This window comes from Tachysurus vachellii, chromosome 12 (assembly GCF_030014155.1).
Source record: "Tachysurus vachellii isolate PV-2020 chromosome 12, HZAU_Pvac_v1, whole genome shotgun sequence".
Taxonomy (NCBI): domain Eukaryota; kingdom Metazoa; phylum Chordata; class Actinopteri; order Siluriformes; family Bagridae; genus Tachysurus; species Tachysurus vachellii.
The window spans coordinates 19,098,644-19,122,961 of record NC_083471.1 but is presented as its reverse complement, the minus strand read 5'-3'; the positions used below and the strand labels follow the sequence as shown (position 1 = coordinate 19,122,961).

The window sequence follows — 24,318 nt, the reverse complement described above, 5'->3', positions numbered from 1 at the left end:
GACCTCTCCCTGAGCGAGAGGCCAGCCTTCTTAGCCGCCATTCAGCAAATCCGTGGAGAAATCAATGACTCTGTTATCGTCGAGGGAGAGAAATATTCTGTCCTTTCAGCCAGTTTGCCTTTCTCAGGCCAGATGCTATCTGATATATTAGAGCAAGTCAGGCAGCAAAGCCTCTCCTTTCAGGATGGTGCAGATTTTAACAAGACCTCTGCTGCTTACAGAGATCTCTTAAACTTGATTCAACTACGCAACAGTTCAAGCCTGGCTCAGAAGTACCCAGGCCTTGTAGACACATTTTCTTTTAATACTCAAAACAGTCACATTGCTGTGCTGGATCAGTCTGGTAATTTTGTCATCATGTCAGCTTCACTCAACAGCACATGGGGATCAGGGCGATTTTTGCCATCCAGTGGTATTCTCCTTAACAGCTTTAGCGCAAACTCACGCCACTTCAACTTTCCACTGGTTCTGAGACTCGCTCAGGACGACACCTCTCTTAATGATGATACAGAAGACAGCGGAGAAGAAAAGGAAGTAGAAGTTGTCGCCTTTACTGGAGGGCTTTCAGCTGTATTTAACGCCGCTGTTCTTTTGCACAACAGGATTGATTTAAGAATGTCTTCTAAAGAAACTCTTAGCAGCCCTCTCCTCCATATAGAGCCAGAAATGACTTCAGGTTTTTGTCTGTCTTCCATTTTAAATGACTCGGACAAATATATGCGGTTTTCTGATGTAGGACATGAGCTCGAGCAGGTGGACGAGTGCGTGGATCATTCTCTGTCTTTGCTACTGCGGTTACATGCAAACCACGTTGCTGCACATGGAGCTCCAGCTACTCATGCTCATATTGATGGCTACTGACAGTTTATGTGTCTTTGAAGTCCGATAGCGTGATTATTTATTACATTCCTTGCCATGAAAGAATATAAAAAGAATTTTTTTTGTTTACATTAAGTAGAGCAGGTGAATGAGAGAACAGTTGGTTTCGCTATCTTGCATTATCACACTAATGGCTACCAAAGGAAACACCTTTTAGCCGAGTTTGCACTGATCAGATTTTGCTGTCTCAGACAAAAATCAGAACTCATAAAAGAATTCTTCATTCGTGAGTTGAAATTGGCGGTGTTAGAATGCATAATATCACATGCATCCCCACTGCAGTTACTAAAGTCAGTCGAATACAAAGTTCTGATTGTGTCATTATTCGCTAATATTATCTGATTAAAATCTCAGTGTGAGCACTGCTGCAGCACTCATCCAAAAGCCATCTACAAGTTGTATCATCTCGGTACAGCTATAAATACAGTAGCGGCACTGTCGAAACAAACAAAACAACTTATTAACACCACAACATTTTGTCCATTGATCAATCACCTAAGCAGAAAGTAGTCATTTTACTTTAAACTCATTAGTGTTCTTGGAGAAACTCCACCCTGAAAACTGAAATGGAGAAAACTTTATCAAACACTCTGTTAGCGAATTATATCAGGATTATTTTGTACAGTATGACAAGTACGGATCTTAAAAAAACTGCTGAGATCGCACAATGTAAAACAGACTTAGCTACTCAGCTTAGCTATCCAGCATTGATGTAGATGCATTTAATTAGACTTCATTCTTTCCCAACAAGGAAGTCTAATCAGGTATGCAGATTGTTCATCAATTTAATCTCTACACATTTCAGTGATCTCCTACTTGCTAACCCAAGGATAATGGAGAACACATATTTACACATGTCATTTGTATTAGGTTTGATTGGTGTTTGTTCATTCTTTTTTTTTTTTTTTTTGTCCGTTATTTCTAGTCAAAACAGTGTTTACCTTATCATATTCTGAATCCTGGAAAAGCATAGATATCTGTTCCCTTATGTCCAATGGCGCATAACTGGCGCTTCTCTTCAGGTGGGAAAATGGCATTGCTGCCCCATGCAGAGAAATCGTCAGTATCTGTTAACCAAAGCGAGATATCTCTGAAATCATGCATACACAAGAGGGCAGTTAGCGCTTCTATCCAAGCATGATCAGCAGTTCAAAAACATGTGATGGCTTCCCAAATCTAGGATTAAGCACATGCAAGCCAGGTTAAATGCACTCAAGGAGACAGTTTGATATTTGTTCTTATGCCAGTTACACATAGCATATACATATACGTGTGTCTTTAAAAAATTACACTATATTATGCACAGATTCCGCTACAATAATATGCAAGCAACATGAATGTACATTATGCACTAATTTATGCACTGAAAATTCATCAAAGTGTCATTAAAAACCAAATCTATGTTCATTTTATCATTAAATGTTTCACAAAGGTGAGAATATCATGCAATGAGTCAAGTCATTTGTGTCCAGGTAAGTATGTAAGAAGTATTAGAGCATGAGGGTCACACATATGACATGTGGGCCAGAACCGACCCAATATACTGTAGGTTCTGATCAGGTCCACCAAAACAATTTCAAATCCGTCTAAATTAAAAGTGTCTTTCGGTCCATAATAGAATCGAAAGATTGGAAAAGTGAGCCACTAGAGAGGAAAAAGTGAGCATTTAACTCAGGTCATGACATCATGTGCTAATGATATATAATTCTTTATTTACAAGCTCACATAAATGCTGTATCCAGCTCTTTCTGAAACAATAATTAGTTAGTACAACTTTTTTTTTCTTTGTTTTCATTCCAGTTAAGTCTAATTCATTGACTTATCTGGAGTGAAAATGTTTAGTGATTTGCTTTTTTTAGTCTTTTTTTTTGTGTTGAACTGCAGTCTTTTCATTTAAGAGGTGTTGTTGATATGTGCTTATCCAGCCAGTTGCCATTTCGTCACCCGGTGTATTAAAGACTCCATGTTTCACCAACATCAACAACTAAGAACTGATGTTGTCTTTAATGTAACCTAATAACGTTAGCTTAAACAAGCGCTTAAACATGCGCTTCAGCAAGTCGTAATCATCGACGCCTCACTTGCGTTATTACCGAAGGTCACAACAGGACAGAAATTTCTGCAGGTGCGTTATGTATTATGTGTAAATTATCATCGTGAAAGCTATTAGCTACCCGTGCGATCTCTGCTATTCAAATCTGTTGTATACGCAGACAGACAACATTATCTTCCAACTTTCGGAGAGCTGCAGGCTTGTTAAATTAATTTAAATGAATGTGTACAAGGCGTGTATATTGATGCCGTGCTTCACACATCTCTTATCAGAGTGCTGCCTTAGGGGTTATCTGCGTTCCCCATCCCCCTTTGATAAATCTTGATTTTTCACGCTGCAGGTGAGTGGGTTTTCTCTGATGGAAAAAATTGCTTCCATTATTGCTGTGGAAGCAGAATCTTTTCCTTTCCTCTGATTGTGAAAGATGTTGTCCGGCTTTGTCGGGCTTCCGCTGTAGGCTTTGATTTTCCTCCCTCTGACCCAAGGAATGTGTCCTTCCTCTTCTTCTCCTCCTTTGCAAAACAGAATTCATCAGAGCTCCAAATGTGTGGTTTCAGGATGCCCAGTTTTAAGATTTGACTCCTGTCTGCTGGCATAATAAATTCAGCTTGATATATCGGCAAGATTTAGGATCATACAAATCTAATTATGATGATCTGATTAGGACAATTCTGAAGTAATTCTTTGTAGGCTTGTCAGAACAGATTGGATTGTACTTTATCAAGCACACTACGCAGCGTTTTTATGTCTCGTCATGTGCACGATTGACTTCCATAAAATTAACATTGTAAATTATTTTCTTTTTGATGATGATCTAAATGAGTTATTTTTCTATTCTCTTTTTCTTCCTCTGTCTGTAACCTGCTGGTTAGTACAGGTTTTTTATCTCTGTGAACGCGAGGCCTTTTTATCTCCAATGCTATAGTAATATGATTCTGTGAATATTAAGTTCATATTTGAATAATAATGTTACGTTCAGCTCCGCCTGTATAGAAGGTCTGCTGTCGTCTCCCACTGAGCTGCTGTCATGTAACGGATATACAATAATAATAATAATAATCAAAGGGATTTGAGAGCAACAGTGTACAAAGACCAGTCCTGAATGATCCAAGACACTAAAAGGAGTTAGCGCTGTTTTCCCCAAAAGCTCTAAAGTGCAAACATTAATAAAATAGTAATAATAATAATAATAATAATAATAATAATAATAATAATAATAATAATAATAATAAAAACGTTTTTGTGGAAGACAAATGCATGACAAATATTGGCATTGCCATTTAATACAATTTAGCAGAGGATTTCTTGCTTTTATTCTGATTTAATTTATTTATTATTTCTGCTTTAGTGTGGATAAGATTTGCACCTTGCAGCTCTTATTTATTTATGGCTGAAAATGCTTATTATTATTATTATTATTATTATTATTATTATTATTATTATTATTAGTAGTAGTAGTAGTAGTAGTAGTAGTAGTAGTAGTAATATTGGCATCATAATTATCTATTTATAGTATTATATAAATTATACTAATTTATAATATTATATAATTAAGTAATAATAATAATAATAATAATAATAATAATAATAATAATAATAATAATAATAATAACAATAACAATAATAATAATAATATTCTACAATGTCCTTGTATGCTGTAGCCATAAGATTTCTCTTCACTGAGTGAAGGGGTTGAGCCCAAACCCCATTCCAGCAGGACACACTGAGCTTTACCAGGGTCAGAGTTGAAGATCTCGAGAGGCCTGTACCGACACGTGACCTTAACCTCACTAAACACCTTTGGGATGAACTGGAAAACAGACTGTGTGTCAGTGCCTGACCTCACTTAATACTCTTGTGGCTGAACGAACACAAATTCCAAAAGCTACGTCCTAAGAAGAGTTATAAACAGGTTATTGTAGCAGCATAGAAGGAAGCGCACAGTGACTATATTAATAGTGTCTATAATTTTACCCCATACATTTATGATGCACATTATTTTCAGCTTTCATGATTATGCACCTATGTAATGGCAATGTCATGATAGGATATCATGATAAATTTAGGACTTTGTTTTTATAATCACTTCTTGTGTCAACCTTTGTCGAGTGGCTTTGATTATTATTACTTACTAATTTCTGTTTCCTATCATTGCACCACCAAGTACAGAGCATCTGTTGCAGTCCACAATTACATCTACATCTGTATTTCTGTAAAACTCTTCACTGGCAATATCATTTAATCAAAAAACAAGCAATACAAATAAAATGGAATTAGTTCAGGTCTTATATCATGTATGTAGGTGTGTAGCTGCGTTCTGATCTAACTTTGTGTTCATATATGTAATGTTAAGACTTCTAGGAGGTGGAACAGGAAAGTGCTTGATGTACCGTTGGGAGCTCATTGGAGATTGAACCATGAAGATGATACAGTCAGGTAGGGCTCAGGGTCTAAAAGAGCAAAAATGGCCATGCTCTCTGGGTGGAAATGATTGCAGTCTTCTACCTGTTGTTGATTAGACTGGAGCTATTGTCGATCTGACCATTATGGAAAAGGGTTAGAATTTGCAGCACTGGTTGAGATACATTAGCTAAGATGCAGATATTATGTCATGAAACAGAGGTAGCTAGTGGCAGAGACTAGTAATGACCATGTTGAGAGAAAATGGAATGTTAATATAAATTTAATATAAGATAATTAAGAGTATCCTGAAGCTGTAGTATCCAGTCTCTGAAAGTGTTATACAGACATCTTATAATAACAGCAGCCCTATTGATTTAGCAGTGCATTATTTGTATCAGTGCAGATTAGCAGTTCAACATCAGAGGATATGCAGTGCCTCCAGCACAACATGCTAGAGAGTAATTTATTGACACGGATGTTCATAAATATAAGCATCTGCTCAGATGCTTGTTTCTGTTCTCCACTTGTCAGTCATTCCTCTTAGCAGGAGACCTTTGAAATATGCTTTGAAATATGCTACAGTGTCATCCGTGATCATTTATCCTTGCTTAATTTCCAATTTGCTTCTTTCATCTGTGAGAGAGGCTTTTCGGTACGTCTAACAGGACCGCAGAGAATGTGTAGTGCAGAAGGAAATTGGTATGAGATTTATTGTTGGCCTGCGAGATTATTTCAAGCAAAGACTTGCTGCTGGTATTATTTGACACCTATAAAATATACTCGGCAGCCCAGGCCAGAATGAAGCATTTACTCTATACAGTATGTACTGATCTGTAAGTCACCCTGAGCTACAAACCCATGTAGCACATGCAGTTGCTTAGTGACTAAGTAAGAACAAGTGTTTTTTTTTTCATTGCAGCCCTAAAGTTAATTGAACACTGAGTACTCACACATGACATATAGTCCTTTAGGGAATGTGTATTATTGGCAGTAAACGAAGGCCGTGGAACTTGATTTTCAAAAATAAAGCACTATATAACACCTTAATTAAAAATAAGCCACAGAAACCCTGATGTGTTAAATTGAATTAACAAGTAGCTTGATTTGTGATTCATTGTGATTCACCCTTTTTAAGTTCCCTCCGTTGAGTGAGCGCTGGGGGAAAAACCCCTAAAGTGTGTAAATCGTCCAAAAATGGTTGTAAAAGCAGTACAGCGTTAAGACACTGTTGTTCAGAGATAAAGCTCGCACTGCTCTTATCTGTCCTGGAGCACTGGAAGGAGAGCAATGCACTAAAAGCATCATTGTTGTCATCGTAATGACATCCTGGCCATGTGAAGATTTCCTCCTACATGCCACACAGCCACCAAAGTCTCCGCCAGGATAGCTGATATATAATTTATTCATTTCTACCTCTTCTGAGAGACCTACAGTGGCAGCTTTACATCTCCTCAATATACTGGCACATTATGTCATTCCACGAGCTTCCACTAAGAACTGAAATAGGGCGGTCCGTCCCTAAACCTTCCAGGAAAGACATACGAGGCTCTTTATTACAGAAAAAAATAAAATGTTTATTCTTTTTATCCGTTTATAATGATCTTCTTTGACCCAAATCCTCACCAGGTACTTACAACAGGAAACTAAGGTTATTTATTAGATGTTTCTTCTTTTCCATTTTTCTTTTTCTTTTCTTTTTTTTAGGAAAAAAAAACAAATTCGTGGCCACTTTTTCATTTAACAATCAATAGTTAATAAAATGCAATCCATAGAACAATCCACTGAAAAACGACTATATCTTTACAATAGTGACACTTTTTACCTATTACATACTCATACAGTAGATATAAAAATGTACCGTATCACTTTTTTGTGTCTCAGTGCAAGTTTTGTGATGAGAAGAAAAAAAAAAGGAATCAAAATCTGTTCCTTCATAAATACTTCTATTATTTAGCTTCTCTAATATCAACTCCAGTAGAACTTTTGGTCTTTTCAGATTTCAGACAGCAATAAATAATCACATGACACATTTTTTACAGTCACTGTTATAGCAGCAGCAATGTTCATCTTTAAAACAGTACCATGTTCACAAACAGCAGTGCAACACTGTAACCACTGCAATCCATCTGGACATATCAAGAATGCAAAATGGCAAATAGAGCAGAAATCCAAGCATCAATTACCCACTGAAAATAATAATGATAAAACAAAAAAAAAAATTCAAGTGTATGTGAGTAGTCGGATTTCATTACATACCGTGTTCACTAACATCAGTGCAACACATCACTGTAGAGTTTCCCGATATGAACAAAACAAAACAAGAGTCAAGTAAAAACAGCAAAAGTGTTTATACGTGTCCTCTCAGATTTTATTTACAGTGTGACGAGTTCTCTGGCTTTGTTTTCCTTGTTTTTTATTTCATTTCCAAAGGAGTCATCAGCTGGTGCAGATGCTGTTGATGGTGATGATGGCCGGGTCGACGAGGCCCATCTCCTCGTGCTCGTTGACGCAGAGCTGGTACCCGCATCCACGCTGGCGCCTCATCGGCGTCACCTTGGCGTCTGGCTTGGCACGGGGTGGCAGCAGGAAACCTACGCTGCCTGCGATCAGCATGTGCCAGATGCTGTGAATGTAGAAGTAGTTCTCTTCAGTCTCTACGAAGGCATAGAGCGCCACGGCTGAAGTGGCAATGGTGGTGCCTGGGAGCAGGAAAAAGATCCAGCGTTTCCACGTTGGAGGGTAGCAGCGGCGCCGTCGGATGGTGCGAACGGTCTGCAAAAAAAATACACACACATACACACACACACACACACACACATATATATGAACAACCAAACCAGTGCTGCAATGTGTAATTCTGAGAGCATTTTTAGTGTGTATGAGAGTAAATAATAAATTATGGCACAAACAACAATTAATAATGATTCATTCTAGAAGTTATTTGCATAATAGTGGCCTCATAATTATGTCTCAAAAGTTCAGTACTATTGATATAACCTCTACTTATAGTTATTAGTTACAAGATTTATATATTGAAGTCCAAAAGTCATGTCAGTGTCTTGGTGAGGAAAGTATTCAGAGACGGGTCGATTTTCTAGGCTGCTCTTGCAGATTATGTAAATCATCATTTATTTTCTCAAACAGAAATTCCCAAGGCAGGGTTTTTTCCATAGCATCTGCACTCGCAAATCCCACACAAATCTCTAAATACTACTGAACACCATTGTGTGTTATTTTAGCATGAAATCCTTATTACGCTCACCTCTAATACAACCCTCACCCTCACTAGTAATTAGTAATTATATATCTATAATCTCAGGCCAAATACAACTACCTGTATATTTAGGATGAAATCGGGAGAAACAAAAGAAGAGATCCTACCAAGTTTCACAGTCGAATGCACATCGTCAAGTCGCCAGGTGTAAAATTAGTTGCTTCACACTAGATCCTGATATTTATGACGCATATGAGGCTAAACTAAACCCCAGTCACACACACACACCCTCCTTCGACCTCACACGCTCCATTATTTCATATTCCACTCAGACTTTCATTGACGCCATTATCAGTAATGCAAGTACTTCAGCATGGACCACTTTTCACGAGAGCACTCACTGCATCAGGCTAGCTTGTAAATGCAATCATAAAAACGATACCTTTTCAGACCGACGGCTTCTCAGGTTTAGTACCATTCTTTTCCCAGGCCCTATCACTGGAGTAGAGACTGTGCGCTTGGTTTGACCCCTTTGCGATGCTAATGTAACATTTGAAGCTGGGGAGATAAGACACAGCTCTACTTTGCAGAGAGCACTTTCCAGAACTCTTTTGTTGTGCCGGCTTTGACAGGTATATAGCCGAGGTGAACACGCCAAGGTAGTTACTCTCCGAAAGCACAGCAAATAGAAGAATACATTTTTCAATCCTCTGGAGTATTTTGTTCCGCTCTTCATGTTTGCTACCCTCTTCGGTGGCAACCTGGTGATTTTTCCCCATGTTAAAATTAGTGGATCAGATAGAGGAACTGTTGTAATGTTAGTCAGGTCATCTATGAGTATGTTTCAGTCAACTCCAAAAACATTGATACCTTTCAAACAATGGACCAAAAAGGAATATATAAAATATCTCTAAAGCACAGTTAGAGAAATGGCTTAAGTATACTTCCACTAAAAAAATGAAATCATTTAAACAAAAGCAAATAAAAATGTAAAATTGGAAAATGTCCTTTTTCCTCAGAGTATTTACAGTCTGTGAATTTGCACAGATATAAAAAGCTCATTTTCACAGTTTTAAAATCCTAAAAGATTTGCCTTAAAAAAAAAAAAAAAATCCTAATCCTTCCAATAAGAAACTAATACATTATTCAGATTATAATGTCTATCACATATAATATCCTATGGAACCATTTCTATAAGGTTCCAGTATGGACAAACATAAATAGCATTTAGGACCATTGCTACAGGATTTTTAATAAATATATATATATATATATATATATATATATATATATATATATATATATATATATATATATATATATATATATATATATTTATTTTTTTTTTTTATTTTTTTTTTTTAATTTTTAAGAATTGTAACTAAAACAAAAAGTATATTTTTAACTGTGTCTTAGATGCTGTTTGATGAAACTCAACTCAAAGTAGATATTGTACAGAGAATAGCAGCACTATGTTGCACTCTGGTCAACCTGCAGTAACCTGTACAGCACCATATTCCAGATTCTTATAAATATATAGATTATAAATATACAGATATATCTTGTCTGAAAAAACAACTCTTATAGGAATTGTATCGGAATGAATCCAAACAAAGATCTAATTAAAATCCGGTACAAGATTCCTTTAGGATTTGTTGACAATGGTTGAAGCTATTTGATGGCAACTCAATACCAAGAACTTGTTTGTAAAAGGAGGAGAAAAGATGGGGAAAACTACAGTAAAAGATGCAGGTACAGTATGATGTTTTATTTTGTGCTTGGTTGTGCACCGGATTTCGTAAAGATGGATAGTATTTATGAACCAAGTACCAGAATATTGCGACACAAAACTAGGTTGCCTCTCTGACACCAAAACCACAGCCGTATGATTGATGTAACACAAAGGCGATACTGCAATGACCATCAACATCTCAGTCTCCCTGATACTTTTTGATCCCTACTGAAAACCTGTGGTTTGAATTGAAAAGAGAATTCAGCATTCACATTATACCAAGGAATATCAAGGAGTTAGATATGTTTTGTTTGGTAGAGGTTCCCGAGATACTCTACAAATGTGTGTAACCCTGTTGTATTGCTTTTCAATGGCATACCTATAAGCAACCTTGAATTTTTACCTCAACTATTTTCAAAAGCCAGTCAAAATCTCACAATCCTCTTAACACTATACTGTAGCATAGCCTTCCATCGTACTCTTATAAATAAGCCTTCTAGTCAAGTATGTCTTTCCTGTCAGAAAAATACAAATGAACATTGGGTGCCATTATACATTTTCTATTGAATGTAGGTTGTTTGCGGAATTTCAACGCTGTTCTTCACCTTTCTCCTCTATTTCCACTCCCACGCAGCTACGACATGATGTTAAGCCTTTTGTTGTTTTCTTTAAGAAGAATCTTCAGCCTTGCTCATTTATCCTTAACATCTGACATTGCAGAGTTCTTCAATGTCCTAGCACTTCAAACTGCATTCCATCTTCTGTGCTGCATTTTAACCACCACAGCAGAACATTTTGATTAGCTGGTAATGATTGACTTAAACTCTTCCATATTTTTATTTCGTTATAGGACATGCAGTAAATGGATGACTACTGTAAAGATATGACAGTGAAATTGGCTCTATCTCTGTATATCTGTAGTTGATTCTCATTTTGAACTAAATGTGATTAAGGAATATTGCTGAAGCAACAGTATTCCTTATTTCAACAGCGCATCATACCTCAGCTGAGACTGTGTTTGTTCTAAGACGTCTAAGAAAACATTTACAACATGAACGGTAGTAAAAATAATTATCAGTTACATTGAACAATAAACGGATGAAAGGCATTATAAATGATTAACTACTAGGATATATAGCATCAAACCTGATTGCCTCTGCTATGAGATTAAGACTTGGACCTAAATGGATATTTTAGAAATATAAAGATATTAAACATAGACCATGATCAGCACACAAATGATTGATGGAGCACAAAACCATAGTGTTTCCCAAGTTTCATGTATTTCATGTACAGTATTTCAGCCAATTACTTGGAAGATGGAGACACTTATAGAGGGATTTTGCATCTCTACACCATCCAGAAATGTAACGTTTGTTTCCAGTATTTAATTGAGGCTTAAATAGGATTCAAATTCACGCACAAAACATGAAATAATCGACGCCACATAAACTTTTCCTCTTACTAAATATTATTAATCTGTGGATAATATTGTTAACTGAATTTTTTGTGACAATGAGTTTTGCTGGAGAAAAGGTGAGAGGATTCTCCATTTGTGTGCATTGAAAAGGGACAAATAATCCAGAGTGATACCACAACAGCACCACATAAATATTAAGGTTAGTTCAGAGAAGATTTACTAATAAATACAATTAATACCTTCATTTACTATAAATCCTAAATGATGTCTGCTGTAGAAAAGTACAGGAAAGTCCGCATAAGTTTTTCCTCCTAATACTGTTCAAAACAATCTAAAAACAATATTATTTTTCAATAAGAAATATCTAACTCTAGGGATTGATTCTGTGCATCCATAGTCCTGAATAAGATGATACAGTGGCCCACAAAAAATGGAGAAATTCTGAAAGATCCTCACGTATCCAATATATTCAGAAGTAGCATTCATCAGCAAAACAGACTTCATCCCAAACTTGGTGAACAGTCTGAGAGCTCGCATTGATTGGATGACGCACAAATCAATAGTCCCTTGACACTTGGCACTTTCGAACACTGACATTTTACACCTGAAAATCTAGTTACTGCTTTCTCAAAATTTCTCAATGGCAAAACAATTAAATCATATTGTAGGGCATCTGATAGGAGTGTAGCATTTAGAAGAGTGTGAATTTGTCTATGCCTATCTGTGCTTCTGTGATATGGAAGACAACTCCTTATTTAAATGTAGGTGTTTTTTGTTTTTTTTTGATATACAGTATGTGCTGCAGTCATCTAGAAGACACTCTAGCAAATTTATTACAGATCTCTCTCTCTTTCTCTCTCTCTCCCTCTCTTTCTCACTCTGTCTCTCGCTCTCTATCTTTCTCTCTCTTTCTCTCTTTCAATGTGTCTATATTTTATTCTTCAATCACACTTTACTTCTGCACGAATGCAATCCTCTGCTCCGCTCTGCTGCTCTCATTTGGGCCGCATATACACATTCACGGTGTGAGTTTTTTTCCAAAACACATGCGAGCAAGCTGATTGATATAAAAAAGACTTTGACAGACAAACGCACCACATTCACACCGCAGCTGTGGCACATTCCATGATAGATGAACTCTATTTTTGGAATGAAATTTCATCAACGTAAAAAAAATAAATAAAATACATCGATTAATAAATACATAAACTACACCATGGGATACTTGAAGATGTGTCTAAGAGAAATATGTTAGCTGAGGGCAATAACTGGAGCATATAATGTCCCAAATGTGCAATGAATTATACACAGTGGGACTTTGATTATTCAGGTATATTGCTTACTAACACTCGTCAGTACAGCTTGACATTTCAATCTGCTTTTTACTTTGCCTGAAAGCGACGTTTTTTATCTGTATTCTATAAGTTCTATATAGGTCCTATGCCCTCATATACAGTGCTGCTTAAAATGGTCTATAATTTTATGTAAATTGCACAGTCTGCACACTGCCACGCAATTATGCCGTGAGGTTAATTCAGACGCTGATTCAGTTTTTCTGTCTCGTTTGTGCTGCGGGAGAAAATGCACTCAAGAGCTGTGCTTACGGGATATATGACGCCACACTTTGAGAACCTGGACCAGGAACATGAGGCTTTTCTGAGGATTAAGAGACAGAAAACCATTATGTGGATAGTACAGGTATTTAAGCGAATGAATAGTCTGGTCAATGTACTTAAAGGAATTAAATGCAATTGAGATGCAGATGCAGGTATTGATGTTTTGTTTTGTGCTTGGTTGTGCACAGGATTTTGTAAAGATGGATAGTATTTATGAACCAAGTACCAGAATATTGCAACACAAAACTAGGTTGCCTCTCTGACACCAAAACCACAGCCGCATGATTGATGTAACACAAAAGCGATACCGTAATGACCATCAACATCTCAGTCCTATTGCTTTTGAACCCTACTGAAAACCTACGGTTTAAATCGAAAAGAGAATTCCACATTCACATTATATCCAGGAATATCAAGGAGTTCAATTTTTTTTTAATGTAGGAAGATTGAGTGACACTAATAGACATCATTTGATATTTACCTATACATATTTGAAATTAAATTTTGCTCTGTTTAAAATGTATTTAAAAAATGATACACAGAAATAATTGCATTGTTGGTCAAGCAAAAGATAAAGTTTACTGAGGAAAATATAAGAAGCAGAAAGTATTTTCAATGTAAATAAAATAAATTAATCCAGAAAACAAGTATATTTACAGCTGTAGCCAAGAGTAAAATATAAATCCATTACATGCCCAGAAATAGATATATTTCCAATGTAACACATTGCCACAATCTATATTTGTATTGAAACCTAAAGTGGCTGTGACCTAAACTGGAAATAATTTAATAATTTTTCTCAAGTTCATAGCTAGTGATGGTGTTGTTTTGTTTTAATCCCACTCACAAAGTTATTTTTCTAAAAAAAAAAAAAAAAAAAAAAAGTTCAAACTATTTTTTAAAATATAAACATTGTAATTTTACCCACATTTAATTTAAACCTCGATGAACCTGACCAGTCGGGCACTAAATATTCTGTAAATACATTGTGCTCGCTGACACCCACATGAATGTAAAAACCTCCCACTCATGCAACTTTTTCTTTTGTTTGACAAAATTCCAGACCAGATTCATAGCTCTAGTCTCAACCAGATGCCCTTAGAACCTTCCTGGCAAGAATATGAACAAAAATGTGTATTCATATCCGTATCCGTATTGATTTAGAATACATTATCTGTCCATTCTGAACAATATTTGTTTGAGAGAGAGAGAAGAAGAGAGAGATACAATGGATATAAAAAGTCTACACACCCTTGTTAAAATGGCAGTTTGTTGTTGGTGTAAAAAAAAAAAATGAAACCAAGATCAATCATATCAGAAATTGTTCCACATTCAGTGTGAAATTAAAATCAGATATTCTTCACATCTTCTCGTTTTCATCCGAATGCTGAAGCTATGGTCTGCAAAGAGCTTACAAAGCATGCATGGTATCACACTTGTTGAAAGGTATTGATCAGGAGAGGGGTATAAAAGAACTGGCAAAACATTAGATGTACCATGTAACATCATAAAGGCGAGAAATAGTGAAAACCACAGTGACATCACCAAGAACAGGACGTCTTTTCAAAATGTAGAAAAAAATACAAGACAGAAACGAACCAGGGAGCCTGCTAAGAAATCTACAACGTTAAAGGAGCAGCAGAAATATCTGATAAACACAGATTACATTTACATTTGACACCCTTATCAAGACACCCTTATCCAGAGTGACGTACGAAAGTGCTTTTAAGTCTCTATTGATGAATACATTAACACTGGTTCACTATGTTACAGACTTAAGATACCTTCAACCTAAAACCCGTTCAGGTATTTAATTTCATTAATTTTACACATACGACAAACAGGGAAAAAGTACTTGTTCAAGTGTTTCAGGAAAAGGTAGGGCTTCACTCATTGTTTGAAAATAGCCAGTGACTCATCTCATAGGACATCTAGGGGAACCTCAGTGCCAGAAGAGAAAAGAGTCTTGGTGTATTGATCACAGCACCTACCTGTGCTGGTAGTGCTGGTAGATCTGAGGGTGTGAGGTGCAGTGTGAGGAGTGATAAGAGCTTTGAGGTAAGAGGGAGTTGGTCCATTTTTGTCTTTGTAGGCAAGCATCAGTGTTTTGAATCTGAGATAACAATCTCAATGTGATAACAATATCTTGTGTTTTTCACATCTTGGCCTTTTCTCTGAAAAAAAGCTTAACTAAATCACCCCAAAAACAGGTGACCAAACGAGGTATGGTCTGATAAGTCTAATTCCAAAAGAAAAAATAATTCCATATTTGGTACAAAAAAAGCACATTACAAGTAATACACCACATGGTGCAGCATGGTGGTGGCAGCATTAGGGCTGCTTTTCTTCTGCCACATCTGGGGCTTTGATCAAGGTGAAGAGAATACCGTGATTTTTAGAGCAAAACCTTCAGGTGTCTGCTGGTAAGCTAAAGATGAAAAGGAAATTCAACTTTCAGCACAAGAGTAAACCCAAGGCATGCATCCAAAACAACAAAGGAATGGCTTAAACAAAAGAAGATCAATGTTTGAATGAGCTAGCCAGAGCTCAGACCTGAATCCAGCTAAAAATCTTGGAGGTGACCTGAACTGCTTACAATGTGAAGAATGTTCTTGCAAGAAAGAGTGGGAAAATATTAGCAAGTCACGATCTGCCATGTTGATAGACTCAGGGATCATGTTGACTGAGTGGTGGAATAAAATCAAAAGCTGCTTTATCAAGGTATTAGTTCATTAGACATGTACACACTCATTTATTGAAAGTGTTTTTTTTACTCTTTTTAAAAAAGTTTATGATTGTTTCCACAAAGAGTGGAAAAGGTTTTTTTTTCATCACAAAAGCCTGCCATTTTGAGCAGGGGTGTGTAAACTTTTTTATATCCATTGTATTGAGTCTTAGCTTCTTTAATTGTGTACTAGATCAACTTTTTATATTGCCCTAGTAACTATTGTGATATAACAATCTAACATTTGTATAGTATCCATAATGAAATATACTACAAAGCTGTGTAATCGCTGATGTATGATTATGTGCTATAACAATATTTTGTAACATAAACTGTATCTGTGGCAGTGTTTAAAAACCTACCCCTTCTTTTTTTGTAAACACATCCATTTTTCTGTAATGAAATGTCTGATGCGTGCTGAGTACAATGCAGCCTACACGTTATTCAAAACCTTATTTCCATATAAACCACTAAGAAGAAATAATCCCAGGCTAAAAATGTCAAACTTTCACAGATTGAAACTTTCTTTTCTGTGCAGTAGATCGTGACTGGTTCCTCCTTTCTTTCCCTCTAAATCGATTTGTGTGCTCGGTCAACACATGTAGTGAATGATTCATACTCGTCACTGCCGACTCACCTCATGAAGACATAGCTCACTCCTTTCCACTTTATCTCGCTTCGGCTCTCCATTTTTGTCTTACATGTACCACTGTTTGGCTCGAGGGAGGCTTCTCTCGAGCCACCGATCACATCAATCTCTCTTGTTCGGGGGCTACAGCTAAGTCCTCTCCTCTCCCAACACCCATTATTTTTTATCTGCTTACTTCAGGAAGCACATTATTGTGATAGAGAAAGAACAAGCTAGCTGGTAATGGAACTATAAAGGCATGACTAATAACGCCTGTATAAAGCAATGTCAGTGCCCTCCATTTTATCTTAGCCGACATGCTAATGACCGCTACCTAAGATAAATGTGATGTTTAGTGCTAGTGAAAAGCGAAAGGGCCATATGTTGAACCAAATAAATTCAAATCACCTATCAAATTGCAAATAACGAGGTGCTACGTTTGCAATTAGCCAGGATGAGGAAAGGCCAGACCTAGCACTTAGAATGAGCGCTTTACCAACAACTACAGATTTCCAGACCAAGAGATTCATGGGCTATTTTTGGAGTGTGGTGCATTGCAGCTTCTACCACAAAGCATTTAATACAAGCAATTACTCCAAAGCTGAAAATAAACTCTAAAAACTTTGAGTGGGCAAATTGTTTTTTTTTTAATCTCACTTTCAAACTTTGTGTTTCATGATTCAGCAGTCGCATAAAGAACTTCCGAGGTCTAGTTTGAGCCAGATGGTATCTTTGCCAAATATTTCTAAATTTATAAACCTACAGTATACAGCACACATTCTGCAAAGTCCTGACCCTGCAACTCCAGTTTCATCTATGTTCTCTGGCACTATTAGGCAACTTCTATGCTGTAACTTTCTATTAAAAACATTTTTTGAGAAGGCATTAGAGTATCTCTCCAGGCAGGACATGTATTAGATGATTCTTACCCAGGCAATAGCCATTATACCCAAAGCAAAAAGGCTGGGGCCTAGAAGGTTCCACAGGCCATGACGGTCCAGCTGAAGAGCCATAGACAGAGACATAGCCCCTAGCAGGTACAGCACCTACACAAATTGAGAAGAAATAGCATTAGGTCTCTCAAATACTCAAAAGGTGAAAGACTGTGAGTCCATGTCCTCTTGTATCTTTCCAATGCTGACACACTCCCAACAAACCATTTGAAACATAATTTTCAGTCAAGATATAGTCTCTCTGGCACATTAATTTATTGAAAAATGAGTTACCACTCTCATTATTACTCTCTCTCTCTCTCTCTCTCTCTCTCTCTCTCTCCAGAAAAAAACACACAATTTCTGTCTCCTCTGAGTTTCCATTCTTTCTGTCTTAAATTCCCACATGGCCATGAGAGCTCCAGAGGAAAAATAAAAGGAAATATTTACACACACTGAAGGAAATGCTGGAAATATTTGCTTCAATGCATATTTTGCTGAAAAGATGAGTACTAATATTCACATTTTTATATTTCAGCACTAAATCAGAGCTAAACAACTTCTTAACATATCAGAGCTAAAAAAAATGATTAAATAAAATCACAGTGGCCAGTATCAGTCCTAGTATAGGACTCAATATAGTTACAGAACATTAAATCATAATTTAGAGGGCAAAGACTGCTTGTTTTATTTTGGAATTGCTGATTTAAGGTTTGACAGTGTAGACATACATGTCAAGTCAACATTACCTGCTTAATGATGGATTTAAGTCTGGCCATGGCAATAACCGTAACCCAGACGGACATGAGGGAGCCGAGAAAATCACAGAACTGGAGGACGTCATACTCCATAATGCAGAACACTACAATGCCTGGTTGATCACAAGCATGGTAGAACTGTAGAAAGAAAAAAAGGAAAGAAAAAGAACTATTATGTATGTTTGACCAGTAATACAGCTGGATGTAATCAGGACTCCGTTAAGGGGAAGTACAAGACTGTGTTCCCCCTGGTTTAAAGCAATAAACAAAATGGCTATGAATATTTAAATACCATGCTTGGAAATTTATATACCAAGATACACTAATCAACATGTTTCAATTGGAACAAAAAAGAACCTCCTAGATTGAACTTTTTCATCAGATTGGAAAGAAAATGAGATCTCAGATGGTTGTAGGTACTAGAAACTGTTGATCTCCTGGGATTTACAGATATAACAGTCTCTAGAGTTCCTCACAGAAGTCAGAGCAGAATGGCCAGATTGGTTTGAAAAAAGCAGGTGATGTTTTTCCAGTCATCACTGTTGTGGAAAATCTCTTTGTAATCAAAAATCAAAACTTTCAAAGTCAAGGGGTTTAAGACTTAAACAAAAATCAGACTTTATTGAAAATGCTTGAACATAGTTGAGATTTCCGCAGATTATCTAAATCAATACAGATGTGATCCAGTGAATAGTTTACTACAGTTCTAAAAAAAACATATTTTTTTCATTTAATCACACCTCAACCAACCACCACAATTACCACATCATTCTCGTATTTTGTTTCGAATTCTGGACAGCTCAGTCAGCTCGTTGTTTTTTTGTTTGTTTGTTTGTTTGTTTGTTTGTTTGTTTTTTAAGTTTATTCTTGAATGCAAATTACCACTTAAGTTTGTCTTAATCATACTTTATCACACATTCAAAAGCTGATATTTCACTTTTAATCTTAATATTAATGCAAGTATCAATATCTTGAGCAATGAAACACTCAAATCGTCATGATTCTGAAACTTACATGGTTGTCTTTTAGACTTTGTTATTAGATTCTTGATTAGACCTGAGCGAATACACACTAATCATTCTCATATCATATTCCGATCATGTTAATCATCAGGTTGATTATTCCATATGATCAGAGTAGTTTCAGATTTTTTAGATTTATTTTCAGTGTAGCATTAGATTCCTTTTCTTGGCTGTTGGGAGTGGAACATGATGTGGTTTTCCTCTGTTGTATGTAGCACATCCACATCCATCAAGCTTTGGCATGTTGTGATCATCATGGTTAACTTTGTTACTGTGTGTAAGCTCAAACCAGTCTGGTCATTCTCTGCTCTCTTCAACATGGCATTTCCAAATACAGAACTGCTGGTCGTTGGAGGTTATAAGGTTTTTTCAACAATCTGTGTAAACTCTATCAACTCTTAAAAATGTAATAAATGAAATAAAATTGTAAAATATAACAGCCTTTTTGTCATTTTGGCACTTTGCTCTACTCCAGAAAGCTCCAGCCTATTGTAATTATGACAGTGCTCATCATCACTGCATATTAATTCCTGCACAGACTCGTTCGTTCGCACAGAACATGTTCAATGAGGATAATCAAAGATATACTCACAGTAGAGAAGAACATTGTGAAGATGTAGACGGAGGCCTCGAGCAAGTAATGGCTGCGAATGGCGATAGCCACCGGTGGCACAAACATCAGGTTACTCAGACAGAGCAGTAGCGTAGATAGTAGCTGAAATCCATATGAATAAGCTTCTGTGTTGTCTGTACAGCCCCAGCCTTCCCAACCTGGAAGACACACACATTAAAGGTTTTGACGCTCTACAAAACCCACTGTAAATTCATTGGGGATGTTTCACAGAATACAGTGTTATGATTAAAGGCTTGTCATAACAGACAGTATAACATACAATGCCTGGCATAAGTATTCAAACCCTCTTAATCTTTTCCACATTATGTAGTGAACTGAAATGGAATTAGCTGTCATTCTTTGTCAACTTTTATTACAAAATAACCAGAATATTGAAGTAGGGGTAAAAAGCAATATTGGTTGGGACATTATTTACATAATTGTTGAGTTTTGGATAAGTATTAACCCCATTGGTATAAAACTCCCAAATTAGCCCTTATAAAACTCACATAATTTGTTGAATGGAGTCCACCAGTGTGCATAATCTCTGGAAGGCCCCACATTTTGTTAGATAACATACCTAAACACACAGCATCATGAAGGCTAATGAGCTATCAGAACAAATCTGGAACAAAGTGTGAGCCCGTGTTGTTAATCCCAAACTGGTGATTCTGTCAGAGCACTATTAAATCCATTATTATAAAGTGTCAAGAATATTATAAAAGCACAATTCTGCATAGAGGAGACCATTCACCAAATATTAGTGATCAGGTCATGGTTACTCAAGGAAGAGGCCAAGAGATAACCTTTAATATTATGCTACCACCACCATGCTTCACTGTGTTCTCATAGTTAATTAATGGTCTTCAGGATGTTTAAAGTTTTGGAATTTGTTTTCTGCTTCCTTACACACATGAACTCAACCAAATAACACCTACATATCATGCTTGAAACACCAGAACAAGATTTTTCACACACATTTGTGGCTCATCTATGTGTCTTTGTGAACAGGTTCATAAATATAGATTGGATACTGTAAGCCTGCTGTGATGAAATGCTGTGGAAAATAGGCACATCACAGTCCTTTCTGAAGACACTAATTTTAATTAGGGCTGTCTAATCAGTACAATTCCCAAACAAAAATTCCCCCATCTCTCACAGCTCGAATACAAATTGAGTGGCAACAGCAACGATCATTCAGAGCTCTCGCAGACACTTGAGAAGAAATGCTGTGCCTGTGTAAGGAGTCAGAGCGCTCCTTCTTTAGATTAAAGAGAACATGTTTCAATGCCAGTTGTTTGCCTACAAATATCCATTAAACGGGAAGTTAGTTTAGGCAACTGCCAATTGAAATCGCAAGACAGAATCCAGAGGGAGAAACAAAACGTGAGACACAAGAGGATGCTTAATTGGGAGGTAATTGAGAGGCATTGATTTGCATATTTCCCAGCATTGTCCCATGTCCTGTAATTAAGCTACTATTTGATTCGTGATCCCTTATTCACAAGGTGAGATGAGTGACATACGTGTGATTCATCATTTAACTTAACCTGACAATTATGCCTGATTGTCGTTTAACTGTCAAGTGGTTGATTATCATGAAATTAGGGAATGATTTTGGAGATTAACATCCTATTACCCTTTAAACTGATTGAAGTACAAAGACAAGTGTTCAGAAAAATCTGTAAAGTAAATATAATAAATTCCATTCAAAGCTATTTTAGATGCAATATATTATAGTAAAGAGAACATTTAGGTATTTTAACCCCATACTGTGTTCTAGTCTCCTATTGGTTACTGTGAACTGTCATACGCCAGAAAAAGTTCAGTAAACTCTTCTTGTCGTGGCTCATTCCACCCATGTTTCAATGTGCATTAGCTCAAAAACAACAGCATGACCATATTTATGAGTGACTTGTAAAAAAAAAATGAAGAAAAATAAAGAACAATCAATAAGTGTGAATTATTGCTTAAGGTTACATTTGAATACCAAAAAAAAAAACATTTGAAGCACATAAGCATGTAAACAACAAATGAAAAACTGTAGCACTTTTGCTAAGCTGTGCTCTGATAAAATCCCTGCACAGTTTCCACTCGGGATCTGAATATGGACTGAAGGTCAAATTGCAGAGCAAACTGCAGAAATATCTGTATGCATGTAGGCAGGATCTAAGAAGAAATAAAGTATCCCAAGAAAAGGGTAAGATTGATCACCTGCTTTGCACTCGCATGCAGCGTACAAGTAGTTATTGGTGCGGAGGAGTTTGCACTGGCCATAAGTGCCACAGTCATTGATACATGGGGTCAGATAGGAGCGAAGATAAACTTCTGCTGTTATATTAGTGCACGCCTCAAACCTGCAACAAGGACAACAATAAGGACATTAGTACAAATTCACTGGACAGAATATAAACTCTCTCTTGGGATTGTTTTAAGCCTTCTCTGACTTTAATATAATGTCTATTCTGAAAGTTGCTTGGCAACGAGGGAAAACCTGTAAAACTAGATGAAAATGACCTAAGTTTAAAGGCATCTATAAACTATAGAAGCGAATATGGAGGTATATTCCCTAATGTTTTCCAAGTACAAACGTCTTTCTGTTGTATCTGAAATTGTGGTCTCAAACTTGATATGAACTCTCTGTCTCACTGGCTAATTTGCATTCGTGTTTTGAAAGTGCTGAAAAGTTTTGGCATGGTAGCTGTCAACATTGCACAGTATCTGAAAGGCTTTACGTCAACGTCTACCTCGATTGTACTGCTCGATAGTCCATGCCAGTCATGTGCAGAAAATATTATATGCATTCAAATGAATGTCTCTGAGGAAAACTGTGTGGCCTATATGCCTCATTAAAAGTGTATGGAGTTGATCAGGATTGGTTCAACCTACCCATGCTCTGTGGAACGTAGAGATCGGAGGCTGAGGAACCAGGTGCCAGTCTGGGGATACGGGATCCGTAGCTTGGTGATGTTTGTAGTGGTGTTCACGGACAAAAGGAATCCAGAAACGGACTCTTTTAAGATCAGTGACAGAGGATAAGAAGAGAAACAATAGATTTGTTACAGACAATTTGTTACAGTTATGACTTTGAGGTGAAGGTTAATGAAAACAAAAAAGTAAAGCAGCACTTTTTGCAATTTATCGTCATTTAATTTTATTTTATTTGTCATTATTAAATCTGAATTTTTAGAGACCACTTGCCCATCTTCTTTCAATCTGTCATCATTTTGAAAACAATATGGTTTGGTTTAAATTCATTTTGCTTTAGTGTTCTTAGCATTGATATCAGGGAAATGTGCTCCAAAAAAGTTCTTTTTGCATTGTCAGATTTCTCTGCAACAAATTTTGGCCAACAGCCAAAAATGACTAAAACAATATCCATTAATATTTCTAAACACAGAGTAAACATAACTATAAATAATCTGGAAATGTTTTAAAATGGAAAAGGTTTTATTAATGTATAACCTTGCCTTGGGGCGATCTGTCTTACGTATTAAAGTATTACGTTGTGTTTTGCCGTCAGTTTAACAAACGCAGTGCTACATACTGTCAATCTGTCTAAATATGGCTTTGCTGGTTAACTCTGCTATTTGTAGCCAAAGCATAAAATAAATAAAAAGTAAATGAATTTAATTGAATAATGTGTATTTCATATTTTTACAGTGTTATCGGTTGTCAACTGGTTGAGCATTTTAGTATTTCAGCAGAACTTGAAAAATAAACATAGAAGAGCTGACAAATACACAGAATAAAATCTGGCTGTAGTTTTATTTTCTAATCAAGAACCAGCTCAGATAGCCGATCTTCTGCTGTGGCTTATCCAATCATATGCATTTGTGTACAATTTTTAGGGATATAGACGTTAAATTCTACACAGATATGGATATTAGCTCAGAAACTGAAAATCTTTCACAGATATTTTATTCAGTTTAATCTCTCTGACCTGAAAGGCAACCTAATGACATGGCTAGTTTGAGAAAAAAAAAGAAAGGCTAGAACTCTAAAAAAAAAAAAATACTTAAACCGTTTAATTTATCGCGATTATCTAATCAGGGTTGAGTTTCTCAAAAGCATCACAGCACAATGATCATCATTAGTTCACAGTAAATGCTTTCTCTTCAGTTAAAATGACTTAAGAAACTCGACCTAATAGTTTAGGTTTAAAAAGGTAACTATTGTCACCATTCAGCTTTTTTTCTCTAGCTTTTCTGGTCCAAAAAAAAATAAAAAATGTATTAATATTTCCTGAACTCTCTGTATTTATAGATTTCCAATTATATCTGTCTAGTAACTAAGAGCTGGATAAAGAAATCAGCAGCCCAA

The 24,318-nt window shown here is 36.4% G+C and overlaps 2 protein-coding genes across 2 annotated transcripts in view; one reads left to right on the top strand and one right to left on the bottom strand.

Annotated features, from left to right (window-relative positions):
- The window catches only part of si:ch73-337l15.2 (glutathione hydrolase 6), an 11,289-nt gene extending 8,971 nt beyond the window's left edge, over window positions 1-2,318 (top strand). The window contains exon 4 of the mRNA XM_060884133.1: window positions 1-2,318. This exon is cut by the window's left edge and continues 395 nt beyond it. Within this exon, the coding sequence (XP_060740116.1) occupies window positions 1-861 (861 nt within the window). The 3' untranslated portion in view covers window positions 862-2,318.
- Window positions 2,319-6,927: 4,609 nt separating this feature from the next.
- The window catches only part of tmem8b (transmembrane protein 8B), a 124,821-nt gene continuing 107,430 nt past the window's right edge, over window positions 6,928-24,318 (bottom strand). Inside the window, exons 8-13 of the mRNA XM_060884259.1 lie at window positions 22,885-23,008; window positions 22,210-22,352; window positions 19,975-20,153; window positions 18,352-18,498; window positions 17,600-17,716; window positions 6,928-8,107 (exon numbers count right to left, since the gene is read on the bottom strand). Coding sequence (XP_060740242.1) covers window positions 7,772-8,107; window positions 17,600-17,716; window positions 18,352-18,498; window positions 19,975-20,153; window positions 22,210-22,352; window positions 22,885-23,008 — 1,046 coding nt within the window. The 3' untranslated portion in view covers window positions 6,928-7,771. The remainder of the gene's footprint in view (window positions 8,108-17,599; window positions 17,717-18,351; window positions 18,499-19,974; window positions 20,154-22,209; window positions 22,353-22,884; window positions 23,009-24,318) is intronic.